Below are 20253 nucleotides of genomic sequence, written 5' to 3' on the forward strand. Positions count from 1 at the left end.
GATCTCAGGCTTAATTTGGATTTGTCATGGATGAAAAGCACCCACTTCATACCGTGACTCACCCTGTATTTAACTCACTATTTCGTACACCCCCTGAAAAGTTTATGGTTGAATAAAAAGGTTTAGGCTACGCGTAAAACCAATACTTGAACATATGCAATACTACGCATGGACAGCAACAGATATAGGAACACAAGGGTTAAAGCTCAAGGTCCTTTTATCAACAGTATTTCCCAACAGTGACATGTGAAAGTACACATGAGAACATGCAGTCATTTAGATCAGGGCTCTGCACTTAACTGTACATCTATGTGCTCTAAATAAGTGGAGTTTGACCTTTGACCCTCATTTTACTGCACTTTAACTGAAATGTGTTTTTACATGCTGAGACATTTCTTGGATATATGTCTATATTTGTGATATGTATCAATATCAGTTTATCGAGATTTTAGAGTCCCCGTTTGTCACGAGGGGCAGCCTGACAGTGGTGCTTTACTGCCCCCTAGCGGCTGTGCCCCCTGACTGCTGCAGGAATTTGAATGTACAATTTTCTGGATGCTGAGTCTCCTGAAAGCTCTGATGCTGCTTTTGCTGAATCATCCAGGTCTCCAAGTCAAAGACAAAAGTGGTTCCTTTCAGGAACCTGTTTAGTCCAGTTATCAGCAACAATAGATCCATTTGCAGAACCAGTATGTCAGCAAAAGCTGCTGAAATTTTATGATAATTTTATCACTGAAAGCGTTAAAAAAATAAAAATATAGTGTCAATATTTATTCTGTTTAAGTCTTTAATCACAGCTACACAAATAGAAAAAATTAACAGATAGACATCCCATAATTACATCAAACTAATATGGCTCTCGTGATTAATCTCATGTGAAATTTATTAAACAAGTCAGAATTTTAAAGTAGCATCAACAGAACTAGAGTTGCAATACAAATGGACTCATACCGAGATGATGGCTTGAAAGGTCTAAACGCAGAATAAAACGCAACAAACAGTATAAAACTCAGGTTTGCTCTCCAAATATAAGGGACAAAACCCCAGAATACACCCTGTTCACATTTAAAGGCAGCCAAATAAAAACTGCCAACCAAGAAAATCCAAGTAATGTACTAAAATCGCCATTGGCCTTTTCAAAGAAGGGGTTGGGAAAGATGACCACCGTTAAATCAATGAAAACCATCCACTTTGGAGTAAAGAACAGGTTCATGTCAACATAGGACCCAACACACACGGGATCGTAGCCATTGGTGGGTGGCCTGCAGCCACCTAGTGGCTATAAGTGGGACGGTCATTGGATAGTGACCTTCTGAAACGCAGTCTGGGACATGTGTCCTGCCGTCTCCGGTCCTGTTCCTGTCTCACCGGGCTGATAAATGGTTTCATTACAAACACGGGACGGGTAACGTGGAAGCGTCACCTCGGCTCTGCAAAGTCACATTAGCCTGCCGGCGCTGTGGCGGTGATGAGGGTGACGTGACGAGAGGCGACCGGCTCAGGGTTCAGGACCGGTTCCGATGGTCCTCAGTCGCTGTCGAACCGAATGGAGTTGACTGTGGTGGAGATGGCCCCTCCGCGGTAGCTCCCCCTCTTCTTCTTTGTCTTTTCGTGTCGGAACGATTTGCCCTTCGTGAACTTGAGGACGTCGTTGGCTTTCTGGCCCCAGTCCCCGTTGGCTCCCCTCTGGAAGGAGCAGAACCAGCGGGATCAGAGCGGCCGGGATGCAGTTCTGCTGCAACCACGCTCACAGTTGTTGTTTAAACTCACCTTTGCGTCAAAAGAGTTGTCCTGGAGACGGGGGTCCACGTCCACCTGCTCGTCGTTTATCCGTCGGAACGGCACATTGGTCTGAAAGACAACGTCGTGTTCAAGCGATCGGGATCCTCGGTCATTTAAAAACAACGTCCCGAGTGGGTCGCACCTTTTTATGGGCTTTAGGGAAGGTCTGCGGCGTGCCGGGTTCCTTTTTGTTTTTCGGCGTCTTGACTTCGGTTTCGTCGTCCCGTTTCCGCTTTCCGCTTGTACCTGTGATGCAGAAGGAAACGCTGCGTCTGTCAGGGCGTTGGAAGTGATTGTCCTCACAGGAAGTGCGTTTACAGGCGAGTTTAGAAGTGCTGTTCTAGCTGGGATGCGTCTAACCTCTGGCCCAATGCTTGTGAGGGCTGAGGGACCTCGGTCTCTCTGCTCCTACACACCTAAAAAGCCCTGAACACTAACGGATGCTGCTTATTCAACTGCCTCACATATCTGCCGTCTTGAGGAGCTTAGAGATTGTGCTACAGATCCATTTAGGATCATTTCTTGAACAGATGCAAACAACCTGCGTATTTACTGGTGGGTTTGCTGCAGTCAGAAACTGATCAACCACCCGTTTCGTCTGTTTGAGGGATGAATTAAAAAGAATGCAATGAAATATAGAAGATTAATAAAAATCCTGTAGAATCGCCGTGGTGTTAAACGGGCGTCTCCGCCACCCAGACGTACCGTTAGCTGCGGGGGTGTTGGGTGCTGTGGCGGCTCTGCGTGGTGCTGCGTCTTCGTCTGATGAACCGTCCGAGGAGCCGCTGCTCTCTTCAGCTTTTGCAGCCGGTGGCGTTTTGACAGTTTTGACAGGCTTCGTGGTGCTTTTACTGGCCTCTTCCTCAGAGCTGCTGTCACTGGATGAAGACGCGGTTTTAGTTGCTGGGGTCTTTGCTGTCGTGGAGGCTGCTTTGCCGTTGGCGACGGGCTGAGCAGAAGCGGGCCGGGCTTCTGTCTCCGACTCAGAACTGGACTCTGAGCTGCTCTCTTTGGCCGTCTTAGCTGGTGCAGCAGGCTTGGGCGCCTGCACTGCTGCCTTGGGTTCCTCTTCATCGCTTGAGCTGTCTTCACTGGAGTCGGAGGCAGGTTTGGTGACAGCAGCAGCAGGTTTCTTGGTGGTTGCCACTGCTGCTTGTTTCTTGACTGTAGGTTTGGCTGCCTCCTCAGAGTCGGAGCTGTCAGAGTCAGAGCTGCTCTCTTCTGCTGTGGCAGGTTTTGCTGCAGGAGTAGAAGACTTGGATCCTGGCGCTGGTTTACCTGCTGCAGGTTTAGCCTTGACTGGTTCCTCATCAGATGAAGAATCTGAGTCTGAGCTGCTCTCTGCAGCAGCTGCTTTTGCTGCAGGGGCAGCAGCCTTTGCTGCAGGGGCAGCAGCCTTTGCTGCAGGGGTAGCAGGTTTACTTGTCGCTTTAGTCTTAGCTGGCTGTTCATCCTCGGAAGAGGAATCTGAGTCTGAGCTGCTTTCTGCAGCAGCAGACTTGGCAGCTGGAGCAGCAGCCTTTACTGTAGGGGTAACAGCCTTTGTTGCTTTAGCAGCAGCCTTTGAAGCTGGAGTAGCAGGTTTACTTGTTGCTTTAGCCTTTGCTGGCTGTTCATCTTCTGAAGAAGAATCAGAATCTGAGCTGCTCTCTGCAGCAGCAGCTTTTGCTGCAGGGGTAGCAGCTTTTGTTGCCTTAGCAGCAGCTTTTGCTGCAGGGGTAGCAGCTTTTGTTGCCTTAGCAGCAGCTTTTGCTGCAGGGGCAGCAGCTTTTGTTGCCTTAGCAGCAGCCTTTGCTGCAGGGGCAGCAGCTTTTGTTGCCTTAGCAGCAGCCTTTGCTGCAGGGGTAGCAGGTTTACTTGTTGCTTTAGCCTTAGCTGGTTCTTCATCCTCGGAAGAGGAATCAGAATCCGAGCTGCTCTCTGCAGCAGCAGCCTTTGTTGCAGGGGTAGCAGCCTTTGTTGCCTTAGCAGCAGCTTTTGAAGCTGGAGTAGCAGGTTTACTTGTTGCTTTAGCCTTTGCTGGCTGTTCATCTTCTGAAGAGGAATCAGAATCTGAGCTGCTCTCTGCAGCAGCAGCCTTTGTAGCTTTAGTAGCAGCCTTTGCTGCAGGGGTAGCAGGTTTTGCTACAGGGGTAGCAGCTTTTGTAGCTTTAGTAGCAGCCTTTGCTACAGGGGTAGCAGGTTTACTTGTTGCTTTAGCCTTAGCTGGTTCTTCATCCTCGGAAGAGGAATCAGAATCCGAGCTGCTTTCCTCGGCAGCCTTTGCTGCAGGCTTGACAGGTTTAGTTACTGCTGGAGTACCGGACTTCCCAGCTACAGACTTTGAGGCAGGAGTACCGGTCTTTTTTGCAGGGGTGGCCTTTTTTGTTATTGCTGCTTTAGCCTTAGCTGGTTCTTCATCTTCTGAGGAGGACTCAGAATCTGAGCTGCTTTCTGCAGCAGCCGCCTTTGCTGCAGGAGGTTTTGAAGGAGGGGCTGAAGATTTCACCACTGGTTTTGCAGTCGCTGCATCCTCCTCAGAGGAAGAGTCCTCTGAAGAGCTGCTCTCTCCTTGTTTTACAGACGTTTTAGGAACTGCGACAGGTTTGGCTGCAGCCGCATTTTTATTAGTGGGTTTTGCTGGAGCCTCATCCTCGGAACTGCTCTCTGAAAGGAATACAAATGACATCTAGAAGCCGAACTTTAAATTCATGCAGTCAACAACATTAACGCTGTTGAAGATTCTGGGTTCAGACATTTTCTGGCTTTGAGAGGTATATTTTAGCCCCAAAGTTACTGAGACATGTAATTAATCTACCTGAAATCCATGCTAAAAGTTTGAAGGAACCTTTTCAGCTTACCTGAGCTGGAGGACTCTTTTTTGGCAGCCTTGGTCAGTGCAGGTTTAGCTGTGGGCTTCTGAGTCGTTTCCTCCTCATCGGAACTGGAATCTTCCTCTGAGGAATCTTCTCCGGCGACAGTAGCTTTAGCTGCAACTGGAGCCGCTTTGGCTGCAGGCTTTTTTGTTTCCTCTTCATCTGAGCTCGACTCTGGATGGAGGTGAAATTAAATGTCACACGCTGCAGGATCAGACCAAGTAGAACATGACTGACTGGGGTTTTAGAAGGTACCTGAGCTGTCAGAGCTGGAGTCTGCCTTTTTTGTAGCAGGTTTAGGAACAACGGGTTTGACAGCGGGACTCTTGGCTGGTGCTGCTTTTGCTGTGAGGGTTTTAAGGCTGTTCAATAAACATTCAAATGTGTTAGAAAGAGGGAATTTAGTAAGACGGCTCCCCTTACCAGGTGCTTTCTGTTCTTCCTCATCACTGCTGTCATCGCTGGTGTCTGAGGAGTCGCTGTCTTGGGTCTTCTTAGCAGCAGGTGCAGCAGGTTTTGGAGCAGAACTAGGCGGTGGCACTGCGCTGTACACCCCTAACATGAAGGGACAGTGACGGAACAGTTTCCACATTTTAAAAACACATAGGTGGAACCAGAGTTAACTCCAATAGACGTCAGTAGGCTGGTGTCAGCTGGGAGCAACAGCGTTGGAGTTCCCTGTACTGCTCACTTTTGGTGCATTTTCACTGCACAAATTAGAAATTATGGCCATTTTTTAAAAAATATCCTACTTTTAAAAACTATTTTACTTCTACATCACTTAAAGCACAACACTACTTCATAACTTGTCATGAAAATAAGGAATACCCAGTGCATGTAACTGCTTCGTGCTGCTGTGGGTTACAAAGACAAACCTGCTTTGGGTTTCTTATTAGGTGGAGCCTCATCTTCAGAGGAAGAGTCCTTGCTGGTCGATTCAGCAGCAGCTGCTGGCCTTCCAGGCACGGGTTTGACTGGAACCTATCGGAACAAACATTTGTTAATTTGACCTCTACAGTAACGATTTGAGTTGCCCATTGGTGAACTGATATGAGCTTGGGTTTGTCCCTATACCTTGGGTGGTTGCTCATCCTCAGAATCTGATGAACTATCTTCACTGCTGCTTTCTTGCTTTTTCTGAGCTGCAACCTTACCAAGCCCAGTTGATTTGGTGGTGGGTGTTGGGGCGGCGCCTGGTTTGGCTTCTACAATCAAGGGACACATGCAATTGATTTGCTTTTATTCCATAACTTCACACAACTGACAAAGGAGTTCAGACGTGCATCTTGAAACTCACTGGAAATGGGACCTTTGGCAGGCTGCTCCTCCTCAGAGTCAGATTCTTCACTGCTGGAACTGGTGTCCTTCTTTCTAGCAGCTGAAGCAGCAGGTGGTTTCAAGGGAGCCTAAGTGCGGAAACACCATTTTTAATAGTAAAACATTGAAAAGACAAAAACAACAGTGCACCCGTGACAACAGCTTAGGTTATTGGATACCTTCACAGAAGCTTTTGCGGGTTTCTTTTTATCCTTTTCACTGGAATCAGCTTTGAGACCAGATGTTGCAGGTGTCACTTTTGCCTTGGCTACAAAATGGACATTTTGATGTGCATTATTGAATATCTACGGAGAAAATTTCCAGATATACACTCGGACATCTGCCATGTAATGATGGCTACCTGACTTGGACGTCTTTCCAACTTCTTTCTCATCATCACTGCTCGACTCTTCACTGCTGGAACTCTCTGCACTGGGTTTTGCTTTTTTGGCCGCTGGACCATTTTTACTTTCATCCTTGATCGGAGGTGCTTTTCTTTTCTTGGCTTCAGGAGACCTAGGAAATACCACAGCAATCACTTTGGGGGGGCACTTGAAGTATGAGGGGCCCTTTAAATTGATAGTAAGTTGAAAGGGCTCAGTAGCTCAGTTACACCACTATAAATGTGCTCATGTTAGCCAGCTGGCATCTTCAACATTCGTGCAAAGGAAGGTAGACGCTGTCCAGGAAGAAAACAAGCCACTTTTGTCCCTCCAGCTCCAAACTTTAGGAGTTTTAACAGGACACGACAATAACAATAGTTACTGCAATAATTGTTGATATAACGAAAAAAGACACTTACTTAACCCAGAAATTGAAAATGTTAACGAGGCTTTCTTCATTTTGATCTTGTGGAGCCTAAAGAGACACATGCAGGACAACCGTAAAGTTAAAACGAGCTACATGTAATAACTAATATGTTACCCTTTTCACAATGTTACAATAACCTACGATTTTGTCTAAAACAACGCAAGATAAAACCTCCTGAATTAAGACCAAACATCCTTTAGTTATTTTGACCGTAACAGTTTTATATAACGCAACAGCTCGTGCTTGAAGCCAAAGTTACACGTGCTAACGCCGGTTGTGTTGGTCCCTCGTGCAGGAACGTCTTCACAACTTCGTGACCCAAACGACCCAAACAAGTTAGCTGTCACCGATTCTGGTTCGGAAACTCACCACATTCGTCTGTTTGCGGAACTGTTGCGCCGCCTTGGTGAACTTGTTCTCCAGCAGAAACGAGTACACGCATTTGAAAAGATCACTGGGCATCGAGCTTTGCGCCGCCATCTTCAGCACGCGGGCGAGGAAGTGAACGCAGACGTGGGACGTGGGCGCGTGCTCGCGCACACCAATGACGCTGTGCTTTTCAGTGCGGTGCGCGTAGTTGAATTAATGGTTATAAAAACACAGATTGGATAATAAATGCAATGCCAACCTCGCGTCCACTTTCACTTGTTTTCTAAAATATATAATAGATGAGTACCTTTAAAATAACTCGATTTTTACCAAGAAGATATAATCTTAAGATTTGCTGTTTTGTGCTTTGTCGTAAAATGAATAAGGCCACTACAAATACCGCGATGCATTACCCTTGATAATGTATAATTAATTAAGGAATTAAATGCATTTTTACTTAAACGCAATCTTTTAGTTAGTCAGCCGGGGCGCATGTATTATACGTCATCACCTGAGCCCTTTCTTGTCCCTCGTGTCATAACATGGCCGACGCTTAAAGGATTCTGGCAATGACACAAGCGTAAAAAAGCACTGGAATATTAAATAATCGAATTGAGGATTTCACCGTTGAAGCCATGCCTCGATATGAACTATCCCTGATCTTGAAGACGATGCAACGACCGGAGACGGCCGCCACGCTGAGGCGGACCGTGGAGACTCTGATGGAACGAGGAGCCGTGGTCAGGGACCTGGAGAACCTGGGAGAAAGACTACTGCCGTACAAAATAAGGAAACACAACCAAACGCACAGCCGCGGGGGTTACTTTTTAATCGATTTCTACGCGAGCCCAAACATGATTACGGGCTTATTGAATCACCTTCACCTTGATATAGACGTGGTGAGGCCGACTGTGCTGAAGACAGACGAACAGGTGTCCAAGAAGAACTGTTGTGGCCTCCAGCAATAATCGCATGTAAGAAATTAGATGCACCATAACCTCCACAGATAGTGTACAGGCACAAGTTAGAGATGCATTCATTCTAGGAAAACGTTGTTGTTGTATGTAACTATAGTGATACGGATATGAGGCATGGGGACATGTCTAATCTCAGACAAAGGTCATGCTTCTTTTCCCCCCATTCTCTCTATTCTTTGCGATAACCATGCAACATGCACAGATGCAAGCTAATTTGTCGTTCCCTGAGAATGATAGAATTATAGTTGATATTAAGATAGCAGCAGGCCCGTTTAATACGATTTCTAAACAACTCAAGTTATCAGCCAGCCACATTTAAAACAGATTCCAAACGTAAACTCCTGAATGTTGATGAGACCCAGCCTTAAATACAATCCATAAGCTAAATTGTATAAAGAAAGCTAAATACAATGATGATTAAACTTGTTTATGGAGTCACTGTGTTTTACGGAGATCACAATGTGCTGAGTGTGTTGGAACTTGACCCACTAAAATCAATGTTTTCTCTGTTTTACAGCGTTTCACAGCTCATATCCAGATGCTCAACAATGTGACACTTCTGTTATTGACCCTTCTCAAAGATACTAGTCCACACTTGTCATGTCATAATAAACTGCTTTTTCTATGTAGTTGTAATTTTCTTTCTTTTTTTGACTGCAAGTAAACTCTAACCTGGAAGAAGCTAACTGCTGAGTCAAAATGTACCATTTGACCTGATTGCTTTAAGGAACAGAGCTGTGAATTCAGCACATGCATTGTGTAGGTTTTTATCATGTTACACATTTACGAACTTTTGCAGAAATTATTTTGGAATCACTCTTTTTATTTGAGCAAAAGTGCATCAAAGAAAATGACATCAATTGTTATAAAGTGAACAAACTATTAACGCTAGGAAGTACATGTCATAGTAACAAAACAAACATTTTAGAAATATAACAAAGATTGAAATTGAAATTAGTGCGGTCATGTACTAGCCAAATACCAAACTGGAACAACTAAAGACCTGTAACCTTTTTCATGACTTCTTTGACATTGTTTTCCACCTTTCGTGTGGAAGCTTGGACAACATAAACCTCCCCTGTGGGTGCAAAGCACCCAGCAGCACGATGATTACAACATGGCTTAATAATTTAGTAATCACAAACACCGTGTACAGTTTTGAACAAGACGTCATCAGACCCGGAAGTCTGAGGAGAGTCACATGAGCAGTCAGCTGACAGTGAGACACCATAAAAGCATCAACAGAGCGGTGCGGCTACATCGCAGTGTGTTCTTCCTCGTCTGAATCGCGGTCTTAAACAGGAAATTGTGGAGTCATGTTGTTTCTAGCGCTACTTTTTGTGTCTTCGGGTATGTCAACACTGAAGTTCTCTTGCAGGAGCCTGTTCTGTTTTGCATTCCGATGGTGGTACCGTTCGGTTAATTTGCCGAGGCTATAATGCTCTATTTTTGTTGTGTAACTAACGTGCGTTTCAATGCGGAAGCTTATCATGTCGCGTTAGCTTTGGTAAACAACTGGTCGGCTAATGTTAACCTTAAACACTGTCGTACGCCCTTGATAAACTGCGCGTATTTTAAATAGCATTGCTTGTTGGCTTTAATGGATAATTTTCGGTGTTCTTTGTTTCCATTTAACAAAGCCAAATGTCGATTATTTGCTTTCATAATTTCCGAGATTTAATAACACCCTGACCTGTATGGAGTGCGGCTATGCTAATGTTGGCCTTGGCTAACGTTAACTGGCTAAAATTCAACAATTGCAGTACTGAGAAATGTTAACATTACTATTTAAACCAACAAACACAAAAGTAGCGTTCGCTCGCTCTCTTTCGCTAAATAGCCACCTTCTTCGTCATCTTCGTAATGATGGCAGGCAGATTAGTTTAGTTAAGAGAACTGCTTTCATTTCATTCATAACGTTGATTGGATCTCGGGTTTTGATCCCGTGATCTTTAGGTTAAACGCATTTTCTTGTGTTTCTTTTAACCACCCATGCCTTGAATGTCTTATCTCCCTGGCAAAAGTGGGTCAGTAAATCAATACCCAGCTGCTGTAAAATACTTCTCCGTTGCAAACGTTGTAATGTACAGAATGTAGCTCACGAAATAATGGCGATACGTAGGAATGATGTAGTTTTTATCGGTTCAAATACTTAAATATAGCCTCCTGTCGCATTCCTTCACGGGCAAACATTCCGAAATGAACTTGCCTTTAGCCCACTTGTGTGGATATTCCGTTGGAAGGTCTTAAGACTGTTTCATTTGCGGGGCGATGCGGGTCATGTGATGCTGATTCACTCACATGATGTTTCTCAATCATGAGCGCGTTTTAAATATAGACCCTTTGGTGTCTATTGGTTGTGTTTGTGTTGACTTTGGTATCAGTAAGATAAGCAAATATGGACGACACCATGTAAAAGCTGTGTGACCCTGCGGTTGACCTTTTTGAAGGTTCTGCTGGGAACAGCGTGTTTACTGGTGACGGGACTGGTGACGGGACTCACCCACTGGGGCAGGCAGCAGCCAGGGACCCGGGGCCCATAAAGCTTCACCGGTGTCTCCGCAGGCTACTCTAGACTTTGATAATCCGATTAGTTCGCCGTGCTGTACAAAAACACTTTAAGGAATGACCCCGTTTCCCATCGAGGTCATGACTTTAGAGACAATAGCCCTGTTTTTCTGATGAGGGATGTGAAGATGATAAATATATCAAGATTTCAGGAAGTTTCAGTGGAAGAAAGTGCTTCTCATTCTCTTTTCTGAATCCTCATTTGTATAATCAGTATTGCTTTTTGTTCCCCATTTGGAGCCACCTGTTCTAGTTCCATGTGTAAAAACAGAATTATAGTGTATTCATCCAAACAGTGGAGTCTTTATTCACATTTGCAAACGATTGTAAAAGCTCTTTGCTATGAAAGAATTTAACCCACACAGCCACGGCAGTTTGTTACTATTTAACAGGTCAGAGGAAGAGGAGTTTGTCATAGTATAAAACAAAAAATATCGACGTTAAGTGTCCATCACCTATCGTCCATTCAGTTGGTGCCAACCACACCTTATTGTCACTCACTTTTGTCCTGTGTAAACTGTTGTTTAACGGCCTCAATCTCGTCTGGACTGTCCCAGCTGCAGCAACTCCTCTGCTGGGCACAGAACAGTGTGCTCGTGGCCCCCAATACTGGTGCCAGAATGTAAAGACTGCCTCTCAGTGTGGAGCAGTGCCTCACTGCCAGCAAAATGTGTGGAACAAACCCCAAATGGTAAGAATCATTTTAGAGTTCACAACACTGCGAGGATGAGTAGAAAGCATGCAGGGTTTTGTCATAATGTGGTCATCTTTGATTCCAGAAAGCAGTTCCCTGTGACCTGTGCAAAGAGATTTTGATAGTGGTGGAGCAGATACTGAAGGAGAATGCTACAGAGGTAAGGTGGCATCTTATCATTGAGATGGAATGAACAATGATTGGACACAGCCTGACACACGTGTGCAACTGATGCTCCTTTCTGGGGATACAGGAGGAGATCCTCGGGTACCTGGAGAAGGCCTGCCAGCTCATCCCTGACGAAAGCATCAGTGCCCAGTGCAAGGAGATGGTGGATAACTACTACCCCATCCTGATAGGAATCATCAAGGGAGAACTGGTTAGCATGACACCTTGGACATTGTTAAAATGGGTCCTTTGGTTAGCGTGTGTTCATTTCTACCCAGGGCTTTAACACGATGTCTCTATTTAAAGGAACTGAAAGTGTGAGCAAAGTGGGGTAGAGTGAATATTGATGAGGAAGTGACTCTGTTTGAAGGGAACAGAGTGGTTTTTGTGTAACTGGGTCTCATGACTGTGGGCAGTGAATGTTGCCCCCCCCACTCTCACCTGCTGTAACGTATAAGAAAAGTCATGTGAGCTTTAAAGATGGATCATCTAATTTGTCAGAGTCTGCAATGTAGCTACAGACATGTCCTCATTGCTGATTTAAGTCTGAATGATGTGTGTCCTTCAGGAGGATCCCAGTGTGGTGTGTGGAGCCATTGGGCTGTGTCAGTCTCAGCAGGCGGCTCTGGCTAAAGTTGAGGTCCGGCAGAACGAGCAGCTGTTGTCCAATGAAATCCCCAAGGTTGACCTTTCCCAGCACGAGGCTCCGTTCCTTCTCAACGTGCCCCTGCTGCTTTACCCTCAAAACCCCAGAGATGAGGCGCCTAAAGAGGAGACTCCAAAGCAGGTATGCTGGGAAACCTCCGTCTGTCACCACATGGTGACGTTCTCTGCTCGTTATTCACATGTGTCTGAATTGAAACCTCTCTAGGAAAGCGTTGACGTGTGCCAGGACTGCGTCACCTTCCTCACTGATGCTCAAGCACAAGCAAAGGCCAACTCCACGTTCCTCGACGGTCTCATCGAGAATATTGAGAACCAGTGTGACCTGCTGGGGCCATCCATGTCATCACTGGTGACTGCACTTCATTATGCCTTTTTTCTTTAAAATGTCAACTCTGTGTTTTGGAATTAACAGTAGTTCCTCCCTCATCACAGTGCAGGGAGTACGTCAGCCAGTACAGCAGCCTTGTTGTTGACCAGCTCATGACCATGGTGAGTGGGCCCATCCTCCCGTCTCACCTGTCTTTGCATATTTGAAGCCTGTATTGCGGCATGAGATCCAAAAACTGACTCGAAAGGCATGTTGAGTTTATTCACTACTTCCTCACTTCTTTCTTTGTTTTCCCCTTTGATGTTTATCCTTCTGTTGACTCTTTGACAACCCCCCCCCCCCCCTTCATGTGGTCGTGCTTTACCCTTATTTTGTGCGCTGCTCTCCAGGAACAGGTAGGAGTTTCCGTTTGGCCTGTAGTGTTCAGACCTTTAGCTGGAGGTTTGTTGTGCTCTCCATGCCAGCATTAGCATGACGCTGTGGAGACGTGTGCACGAGATCACGAGCGAGGCTGCATCGTGTCGGAACAGTGTTGCTTCTTGACCCGTGACTCGTTGTTGCAGAGCCGGGTGGAACACAGTGATAAAAACACCTTTCCTTTGGTCTGAATGGCAACAAATGAGCACAGCAGTCTGCACTGTTTTATACTAACAGCTGTTTTTTATTTAAAGCACATGCTCGGTGTTTTTTGCCTAATTTCCTGTGTATTGTTAGTGTGTATTGTTGTTTTCTGGTGTTGAAGCAGTGCATTATGTAGATGGTGATGCCTTCGACTAGTACGTGACTCACAAACATGGTTGCTAACGGCATGCTGTGGCACGTTGTGCAGCATTTCAGGAGTGTTGTAACATGTTTGTGTGTTTGTGCCCTCAGCAACCCAAGGATATCTGTACCCACGCTGGTTTCTGTAGCTCTGAGAAGACCACTCCTCTGATGAAGCTCCTTGCTGCCAAGACTGTACCTGCTGTCAAGACTGTACCTGCTGTCAAGACTGTACCTGCTGCCAAGACTGTACCTGCTGCCAAGACTGTACCTGCTTCCAAATCCATTCCTGCCCTCAAGCTTTCCCCTGCCACCAAGATGGAATCCATTAACAGCAAATCTGCTGTGGTGAGCTTTGGATGGCTTGTTGATCACTGATCTGTCGTGGTGCATATTCAGCTGTTTAAACATCAGTTTTGTTCACTACAATCCTTTGATCACCTTCTTTTGTGTTCCAGCTTCTGGTGCGCGTCCGTGATTCCCCACTCTGTGTAATCTGTGAAGCTGTGATGAAACAGTTGGAAAACATGTTGGAGGATAAGGCCACAGAGGTCAAATATGTTCCATTTTATAGTATTTAATCTAGTGGGCCTTAACAGTGACGGCCATGCTTTGTTGTTGCAATAATGTATGTTGGCAAAATGTCCTCAGTACTTTAAAATAAGCTTTATAGTCCTGTTCTGAAAACAGCAGATGGATGTTGGTAAAAGGCTAAAAAAATTCTCAAACCCAAATACCGGTACACCCTTTTACACTTCTAACTACCACTAGAGGGCAGCACACAGCACTGTTTATAAAACTTTACTCCTGGATTCATGACAATAGATTATAAGGAAAGTTCCACCTTTTCTCCCATAATGGCATGACATTATTAGTATTGCTAATTGAGAGATCTCAAAACAACTTTTGCGTCCAACTACCTTTTAAAACATTAAACCTACTAAAGGTTTGTCTGGATTAAAATGTGTGCAAACTTCATGGGGCGCCTAATTGCATCCATCAAAAAGGCAAACGAGCACACGAGCCATTTTAACGCGTTTGCCTTCACGAACGGGTAGAATAAATGCACTTTGTCAGCACATGTTAAACACCAGGAGGAACTGTGGATGCATTTATCACCCGCAATGCGATTTGTGTGTTTGCATCTATATTTAGCACATTTGAAAGGCAGCTGCACACTGGTGCGGCGTGAGGCCAAAAGGAGGCATATTAGCAATAACAGAGAGAATGTTCCCTGCACGTGCCAACATATTTGGACTTTCGGAAGTAAACAGTGGAGAAGTAGCACATGCAAAATCCTCATGGGAACATTATAGAGTGCCTGCAACAGGTGCACGATTATCGGGTGCAATGTGTATAGTTTGGTTTTGATCTTGCTGTGGTATTGAGGGAATTCTGCTTTTCCTCACAGGAGGAGGTGATTCACGCGGTGGAGAAAGTGTGCACGTACCTGCCTTCCTCTCTGAGCGGCCAGTGCAAAGACCTGGTGGACACCTACGGCCAGGCCATCATTGAGCTGCTGGTGCAGCAGGCAGACCCCAAGACCGTCTGCACAGTGTTGGCTCTCTGTAACAATGCTCGCCGTGCATATGTTGGCAAGTTCACCACGGTTTCAAACCTCTACATTAACACTTAGCCACACTTGCTTCAGACACATCTGTTGCAGGATAAACCGAAGCATAATTCAACACAAGTTCCATCTCTACTTTTTGGATTTTAGTGATATTCTCTTATTGATTAAAGAGGAGGCCCTCTTATGTCCTGTTTATCTGTATTTTATTCCAGCTGCCCTGGACAGGACGCGCTTCAATGTTGGTGGCTACTGTGAGGTTTGTAAGATGGCTGTCACGTACATCGACAGCATCCTGGAGAAGAATTCTACAGAATCCCAGATTGAGGAAGCTGTGAGGAAAGTCTGCAGCTTCCTGCCAGACTCCATGCAGACCGAGGTGAGGACTTGGGGTACCTTCAGCCCACTGTCTGTCACAGCTTTGTATTTAAACCCATGTTTCTGTGTCAACAGTGTGATCAGCTGGTGGAACAATACGAGCCGGTGCTCGTCCAGCTGCTCCTGCAGATGATGGACCCGGACTTCGTGTGCATGGTGTCTATACGATTTTTACTTAAATCTGTTATTTTGTAAATCATCATTTAAGACGTGGCCATGAACTGAAAATAGGGAAGAAACTGAATTGCGTGTGTGCTTTTCAGAAAGTAGGAGCCTGTCCTGAATCGAAGCCCAGGCTGCTGGGAGCAGAGGAGTGCATGTGGGGACCCTCGTACTGGTGCAAGAACATGGAGACTGCAGCTCTGTGCAGCGTAAGTAGTCAAGACCCCCACAATCTCAGGAAAAATCAAGTCTTTTTGTACTTGGAATCACAAACGCTGTTGCCTCAGAGGGCTTTACAAGCTGCACAGTGGTGACATCCTCTTGTTTTGTCTTTTAGGCCGTGGAACACTGCAAGCGCCATGTGTGGGTATAGAGGAAGAAGGGTGACCTGTAGGAAATTAAAGTGAATACGATAGTGCTGCTTTCCCCTTTTAATCTTTGTCCTCGTGTTGTTTTAAAACCGCTAATGCAACGCATGTAAATTAACTGATATTTGAGGGCGGCGGCTTGATGGTTCCGGGACTGGATGTTCTCTGTGGGGGTGGGAGGATGTTGGTGATAAAGCTGTATTTTCAGGCTTTGCAGATTTTTTTTAACCTTCTGGGTTTGTTTCTTACTGGGTGTTAAAGAGATGTATGATGACACGGCAGCAGATGGCCACGTTCTGAAGGACCCCTTCAGCGATGTGACTCCTCGTTCCAAACGAGAGGTGGCTCGGCGTGATACAGCCGGCTGGCATTAGGTTTAGCTACGACTTGTTTTGTAGGAAATGCTTTTTGTTAATGAGCTGATGTCGGGGTATTGATTCTGTGCACCTGCCATCTCACTGCTTGCATGTCTTGTGCCATTTCAAAATTACTTCCTAATACAGAACAAAATGTTCAAATTGATGTGATTCAAGTGTTTTTCAACAATAAAACTGACCCATCTCCAGTGGCTTCCTCTTCCTTTTCTGTGAAACCAAGATGGAGGCCTTAGTGGGGCGTGAAAGAATTCAGAGATGAAACAGGATTTATTAGTATAACTGTACAATGAGCCCGGCCTCTGAATCATTCATTCCTGAGCTGGTGATGGTGCTCGGTTAAAAGCACCGACTTGAAATTAAAATGGTTTAGAGTTCAGTGGGTGGACAGAACATGCACCGCACACGGAATGGTCTTAACTGTGAGGTAATGATGGCCACCCCTGAGCCACCATAGTGAGTGTAAGCTTATCTGTAGTTTGTCTTTAAAGTATTACTGCTGCCACAGAACCACAGTTCAGATGCAGTGCACAATGAGTACTGAGAAAGCAGATCCAACAGCCAGTCCCAGAGTGAGGAAGAAGGACATGACCACTCCGGTGGCCTCTGCCAACTCCCGCGGTACCACCTTCGGGCCGTAGATCATTGGCAGTGTGCCCAAGTATCCGTTGGAGAGGCCGAGGAGGCAGTTAAAGATCACAGGATACACGTCATGTGTGAAAAACACGGCGCGGAGGTGAACCCTTGGCTGGTAGTTGCAAAGCATGAGGAGTGGCACCATGATGGAACGGCACAAGACCAATAAAGGCAGAACTCTGCTGGTGGGCCCCGGGACCTGCAGCCAGGCCGTGGCCTGTCGGCCGCAGAAGTCAGCGATGTTGTACATCAGGAAACTGGTGAGAGGCACAAAGTAAGTCGTGGTCCAGGGGCTGCCGTCGCCTTTTTGGACCGATTGGATCCCAGAAGACACGGCGGGGAACACCATGATGGAGACGCAGAAGACGTAAAAGACACTGAGTCCAAGCACCCATGTTTTCCTGAGGATGGGTTGCAGTGGTGGGACACCACTCCTGGTGGTGCTGCCTGCTGCCGTACCCCCCTCGCTCATCACTCCTGGACTCGTGCACCTGGCGGCCAAGATGTAGTGTCTGACAGAAAAGAAGCACAGAGCTATCACATTCCATTGCTCATCACAATAACAAATCCCCCAACAGTGGGTCCGCGTCGCTAAATCCATCACACATTTGAGATCCCGCCTGACAACAGCCGAGATACTGACCTCGAATATGCCAACTTGGGCAGCAGCAGATATGAGGCGATGCAAAGTAAAATGAAGATGTCTGCTGTCAGGAAGTAGACCAGAGCGCTGCTGGTCACATCGTTGGCCACAGCCAGGTCCACTACTGACGCCACGGCACTCAGCGTGCCCCCCATAGCCTGACCTGCCAGAGAAATAGTCTGTTAGCAACCTGCACACAACAAAGCTGAGACACAATCTTCCCACTGTCAAACTAGTGAAACGTGCACAATAACAGCTGTCTTTTGTTATCGGCCACAAAAGCCAACATGAACTCATGGACTCTTTCTGAATTGAATTCTTTCAATTTTAAGACTGAAAGACACAAAATGGGTGTCGAAAAATGTTGAAACACATCGTTTGGCTGACCTGATATAAGGGCCTGAGATATCCTCATGGGGAAGTGCCCGCTGACGCCAAACATGCTGCCAGAGAAGATGTTGGAGGCTCCGCTGACGACCGCCACGCAGGCCAGCGTGCCGACCAAGAACTCCAACCTACAGCCGGACACGTCCACCTCCACCAGCACCGTGGTCGCCACAAACACCACCAGGATGATAAAAAGTGACGACAGGATGCGCACATTTGGAGACAACCTACAGGAATCGGAATTGTGGTTTCACCCAGTTGATGATTATCGTTTTATCACTTTACATCAGATCCGATCAAGGTTTACTCACGAGGTTACAGCACACAATCAAATCAGCACATTCATCAGGATAAATGTGAGTGACGTGTGTGTGTCTGTGCATTGGCTAAAGGTATCAACCTGTTGACCAGGAAATAGTTGAGGATCAGACAGAGAACCGAAGGCACTGTGGAGGCAATGGACAGATAGCTCTCAAAGTAGTCCTGTAAAGAGTAACAGGAAAAAAGAGTCATTTAGAGGGGGGCAGCTCTAAAAAAAAAGATGATTTCCTTCCTTTTTATTGATTCACTGCAGTCAAACAATGACAGAATTTATGATTCTGAGTCAACTGAGCTGTTTTAACAGGAAAAAGTGCCCACAGTTTAGCAGCCGTAACAAATATTCAATGTCCCTTTGACTCACGCTGAGGTCTGAGAGTTGCTCCGCATCACCGTCGTGACTGTTGTTGCTTAGTTTGTAGAGCCAGTACTGTTTGGCCGTGATGAAAAAGTTCCAGGGCAAGAGCGAGCCGATGCCCATCAGGAAAAAGATGATGTACACGAAAAAGTAAGAGTCCTCTGGTATGTACTGCACAGCCAGGGGCCCGGGGGAATGTTTGGGCAGGAGCGACGCAGAGGGAGTCTGATCCTCGCTCTCCTCATCTGCCGACACTTGATCGTCGCCATGAGCGTTTGGAAGATAGGACGAGTTGAGGCTCGGCTGCCCCGGTGCTGTGCTGTCCATTTCCTCAGGCAGCAAACACAGGAGGCTTACCAAACAGAGGCTGCGGCTACAGAAACACACAAGTTAAACACAATTTTTGACAAACAAGTTGTTATTGCTACAACTTTGAACGTTACCCACCTACACTGGGGCGGACCTAAGGACAGAAACCAGCCTGGGTTTGTGGCGGAGCGGCAGCCTGGAGATTTCCTTGCTGTACCTCAGTCCAGCTGTCCAGATCCTGTGATTCTGCTGTGCAAACACGAGAACCGATACAAGCATGAGAAATCCCGACTGAGACGAATACTCATCCGATCAATTTGGAATTTCACATCACTACATTCCATTCGGACCGTGTCGCAGCTGCAGGGACAAGAACAAAGGTGGTTGATGCATTCTTTGATGGTCACGGTGACAGCAGAAATCTCCATTTTAGTTAAAGAAAATTTGCTGTTCAGCTTTTCTTTTTTAGAACAGCATGTGATTGACCTCAAACCAGCAACCGCTAGTTTCATTTCATCACTTTCCTGTTCCGCTGCCCAATGAAGGCAAAGAGTGATTCCTGACTAATGGAACAGTCATGAGTTTCTCCTCATGGCAGAATTTGGCACATTTTCTCTCCACCACATGAAAAAGGCACCCACAAAAGAAGATGCCTTCTCTTTAGCAGCTGTCAAAAAGTAAGCAAGCTTAAATGTGTCTGTGATCGCAGTGATGTATTTGTTTTAAGCAGCTTGTGAGAAGAGGTTCCTCATTATTAAGTGCATTAACCAAAATAAGCTAACGTACATTTTACTTTTTTGTCAAGCAAGTACGGACGAATCTGATCTGCCACACACGCTAATGTCTCTAAAACTGAAAACATACCCAGTTTCGGTGACTTCTCTTCAAGCAGCATTAGAAGAACAGGCAAACTTCCCTTCTGAGCAGTTGACAAGTCAACCAATGTTCGAAAACATTATTTCACCGAGACTCCAACAGTAACTACCACGCAACATCCGGGAGGGATCCTTCAAAACACGATTACCAGCTACATAATCTATACCAAACTGGCTTCAAACGCATATTACGCCAAATAAATGTACAAAAATATTTACAAACTAATCGTAATATGAGTTTAACACGTATTTGACTCGGCTGAACCTCAAAAAAGCCAATCAACGTTAGCATTTTGGTGGCGATCCATTCACCGGAAGCATGTGACAAACAACACAGATACGTCACGTCCGGCACAGGCCTCGACGATTTTAAACATGTGAGAATAATAAACAAACAAACTGGTTCTTGTGCTGGTTCTTGTTGTGCTGTTTCTATTAGAGGGAGGGATGAAGGATTGTTGGATAGAAATTAGTATTATTAGGTCAAAATAGCGTTTCAAATTGTTCAGGTGAATTCCAATTATTTACTGGTAATATTTTATACAAAAATGTTTGAATTTGCCCAACAGGTAGATACAT

At 45.8% G+C, this 20253-nt stretch overlaps 3 protein-coding genes across 8 annotated transcripts; 1 reads left to right on the forward strand and 2 right to left on the reverse strand.

Annotated features, from left to right (window-relative positions):
* Positions 1-758: 758 nt before the first annotated feature.
* nolc1 (nucleolar and coiled-body phosphoprotein 1) lies at positions 759-7761 on the reverse strand. Of its 4 annotated transcripts, none has more exons than XM_029835290.1 (15): positions 7134-7761; positions 6757-6812; positions 6316-6470; positions 6134-6222; positions 5935-6043; positions 5712-5842; positions 5513-5618; positions 5061-5192; positions 4893-4982; positions 4623-4811; positions 3881-4428; positions 2488-3343; positions 1925-2028; positions 1771-1851; positions 759-1686 (listed from the first exon to the last, which is right to left on the reverse strand). In XM_029835290.1, the coding sequence occupies exons 1-15, from the start codon at positions 7242-7244 to the stop codon at positions 1528-1530; spliced, it is 2916 nt and encodes a 971-aa protein (XP_029691150.1). In that variant the 5' UTR covers positions 7245-7761; the 3' UTR covers positions 759-1527. The 4 variants fall into 4 exon arrangements, with proteins under 4 accessions (XP_029691150.1, XP_029691149.1, XP_029691147.1 ...); XM_029835289.1 differs by having other exon boundaries at positions 2488-3715; XM_029835287.1 differs by having other exon boundaries at positions 2488-4428.
* Positions 7762-9301: 1540 nt separating this feature from the next.
* Positions 9302-16339, forward strand: psap (prosaposin). Of its 2 annotated transcripts, XM_029835291.1 has the most exons (15): positions 9302-9460; positions 11236-11369; positions 11458-11532; positions 11626-11751; positions 12109-12327; positions 12412-12555; positions 12639-12695; positions 12924-12929; positions 13408-13644; positions 13755-13847; positions 14708-14891; positions 15082-15245; positions 15320-15400; positions 15508-15615; positions 15744-16339. In XM_029835291.1, exons 1-15 carry the CDS (start codon positions 9427-9429, stop codon positions 15777-15779), a joined length of 1698 nt encoding a protein of 565 aa, XP_029691151.1. In that variant the 5' UTR covers positions 9302-9426; the 3' UTR covers positions 15780-16339. The 2 variants fall into 2 exon arrangements, with proteins under 2 accessions (XP_029691151.1, XP_029691152.1); XM_029835292.1 differs by lacking the exon at positions 12924-12929 and having other exon boundaries at positions 9303-9460.
* A 60-nt stretch (positions 16340-16399) lies between these two features.
* slc29a3 (solute carrier family 29 member 3) lies at positions 16400-20005 on the reverse strand. 2 transcript variants are annotated; one of them, XM_011603467.2, is made up of 7 exons: positions 19664-20005; positions 18938-19045; positions 18497-18863; positions 18215-18297; positions 17815-18041; positions 17428-17590; positions 16400-17296 (listed from the first exon to the last, which is right to left on the reverse strand). In XM_011603467.2, the coding sequence occupies exons 3-7, from the start codon at positions 18815-18817 to the stop codon at positions 16666-16668; spliced, it is 1425 nt and encodes a 474-aa protein (XP_011601769.1). In that variant the 5' UTR covers positions 18818-18863; positions 18938-19045; positions 19664-20005; the 3' UTR covers positions 16400-16665. The 2 variants fall into 2 exon arrangements, with proteins under 2 accessions (XP_011601769.1, XP_003964265.1); XM_003964216.3 differs by having other exon boundaries at positions 18938-19048.
* Positions 20006-20253: the final 248 nt, after the last annotated feature.

The sequence above is a fragment of the Takifugu rubripes genome, chromosome 4 (genome assembly GCF_901000725.2).
Source record: "Takifugu rubripes chromosome 4, fTakRub1.2, whole genome shotgun sequence".
Lineage (NCBI taxonomy): Eukaryota > Metazoa > Chordata > Actinopteri > Tetraodontiformes > Tetraodontidae > Takifugu > Takifugu rubripes.

Coding starts and splice junctions, on each gene's coding strand:
- slc29a3 (XM_011603467.2), bottom strand. CDS start 18,817: ATGGACAGCACAGCACCGGGGCAGCCGAGCCTCAACTCGTCCTATCTT. Junction 18,298..18,496: donor AGCAACTCTCAGACCTCAGC/GTGAGTCAAAGG, acceptor TACTCTTTACAG/GACTACTTTGAGAGCTATCT. Junction 18,042..18,214: donor AACTATTTCCTGGTCAACAG/GTTGATACCTTT, acceptor CGATTCCTGTAG/GTTGTCTCCAAATGTGCGCA.
- nolc1 (XM_029835287.1), bottom strand. CDS start 7,244: ATGGCGGCGCAAAGCTCGATGCCCAGTGATCTTTTCAAATGCGTGTAC. Junction 5,619..5,711: donor AGGATGAGCAACCACCCAAG/GTATAGGGACAA, acceptor TTGTTCCGATAG/GTTCCAGTCAAACCCGTGCC. Junction 1,852..1,924: donor TCCCTAAAGCCCATAAAAAG/GTGCGACCCACT, acceptor GTTGTCTTTCAG/ACCAATGTGCCGTTCCGACG.
- psap (XM_029835291.1), top strand. CDS start 9,427: ATGTTGTTTCTAGCGCTACTTTTTGTGTCTTCGG. Junction 11,370..11,457: donor TGTGGAACAAACCCCAAATG/GTAAGAATCATT, acceptor CTTTGATTCCAG/AAAGCAGTTCCCTGTGACCT. Junction 12,328..12,411: donor AAGAGGAGACTCCAAAGCAG/GTATGCTGGGAA, acceptor AAACCTCTCTAG/GAAAGCGTTGACGTGTGCCA.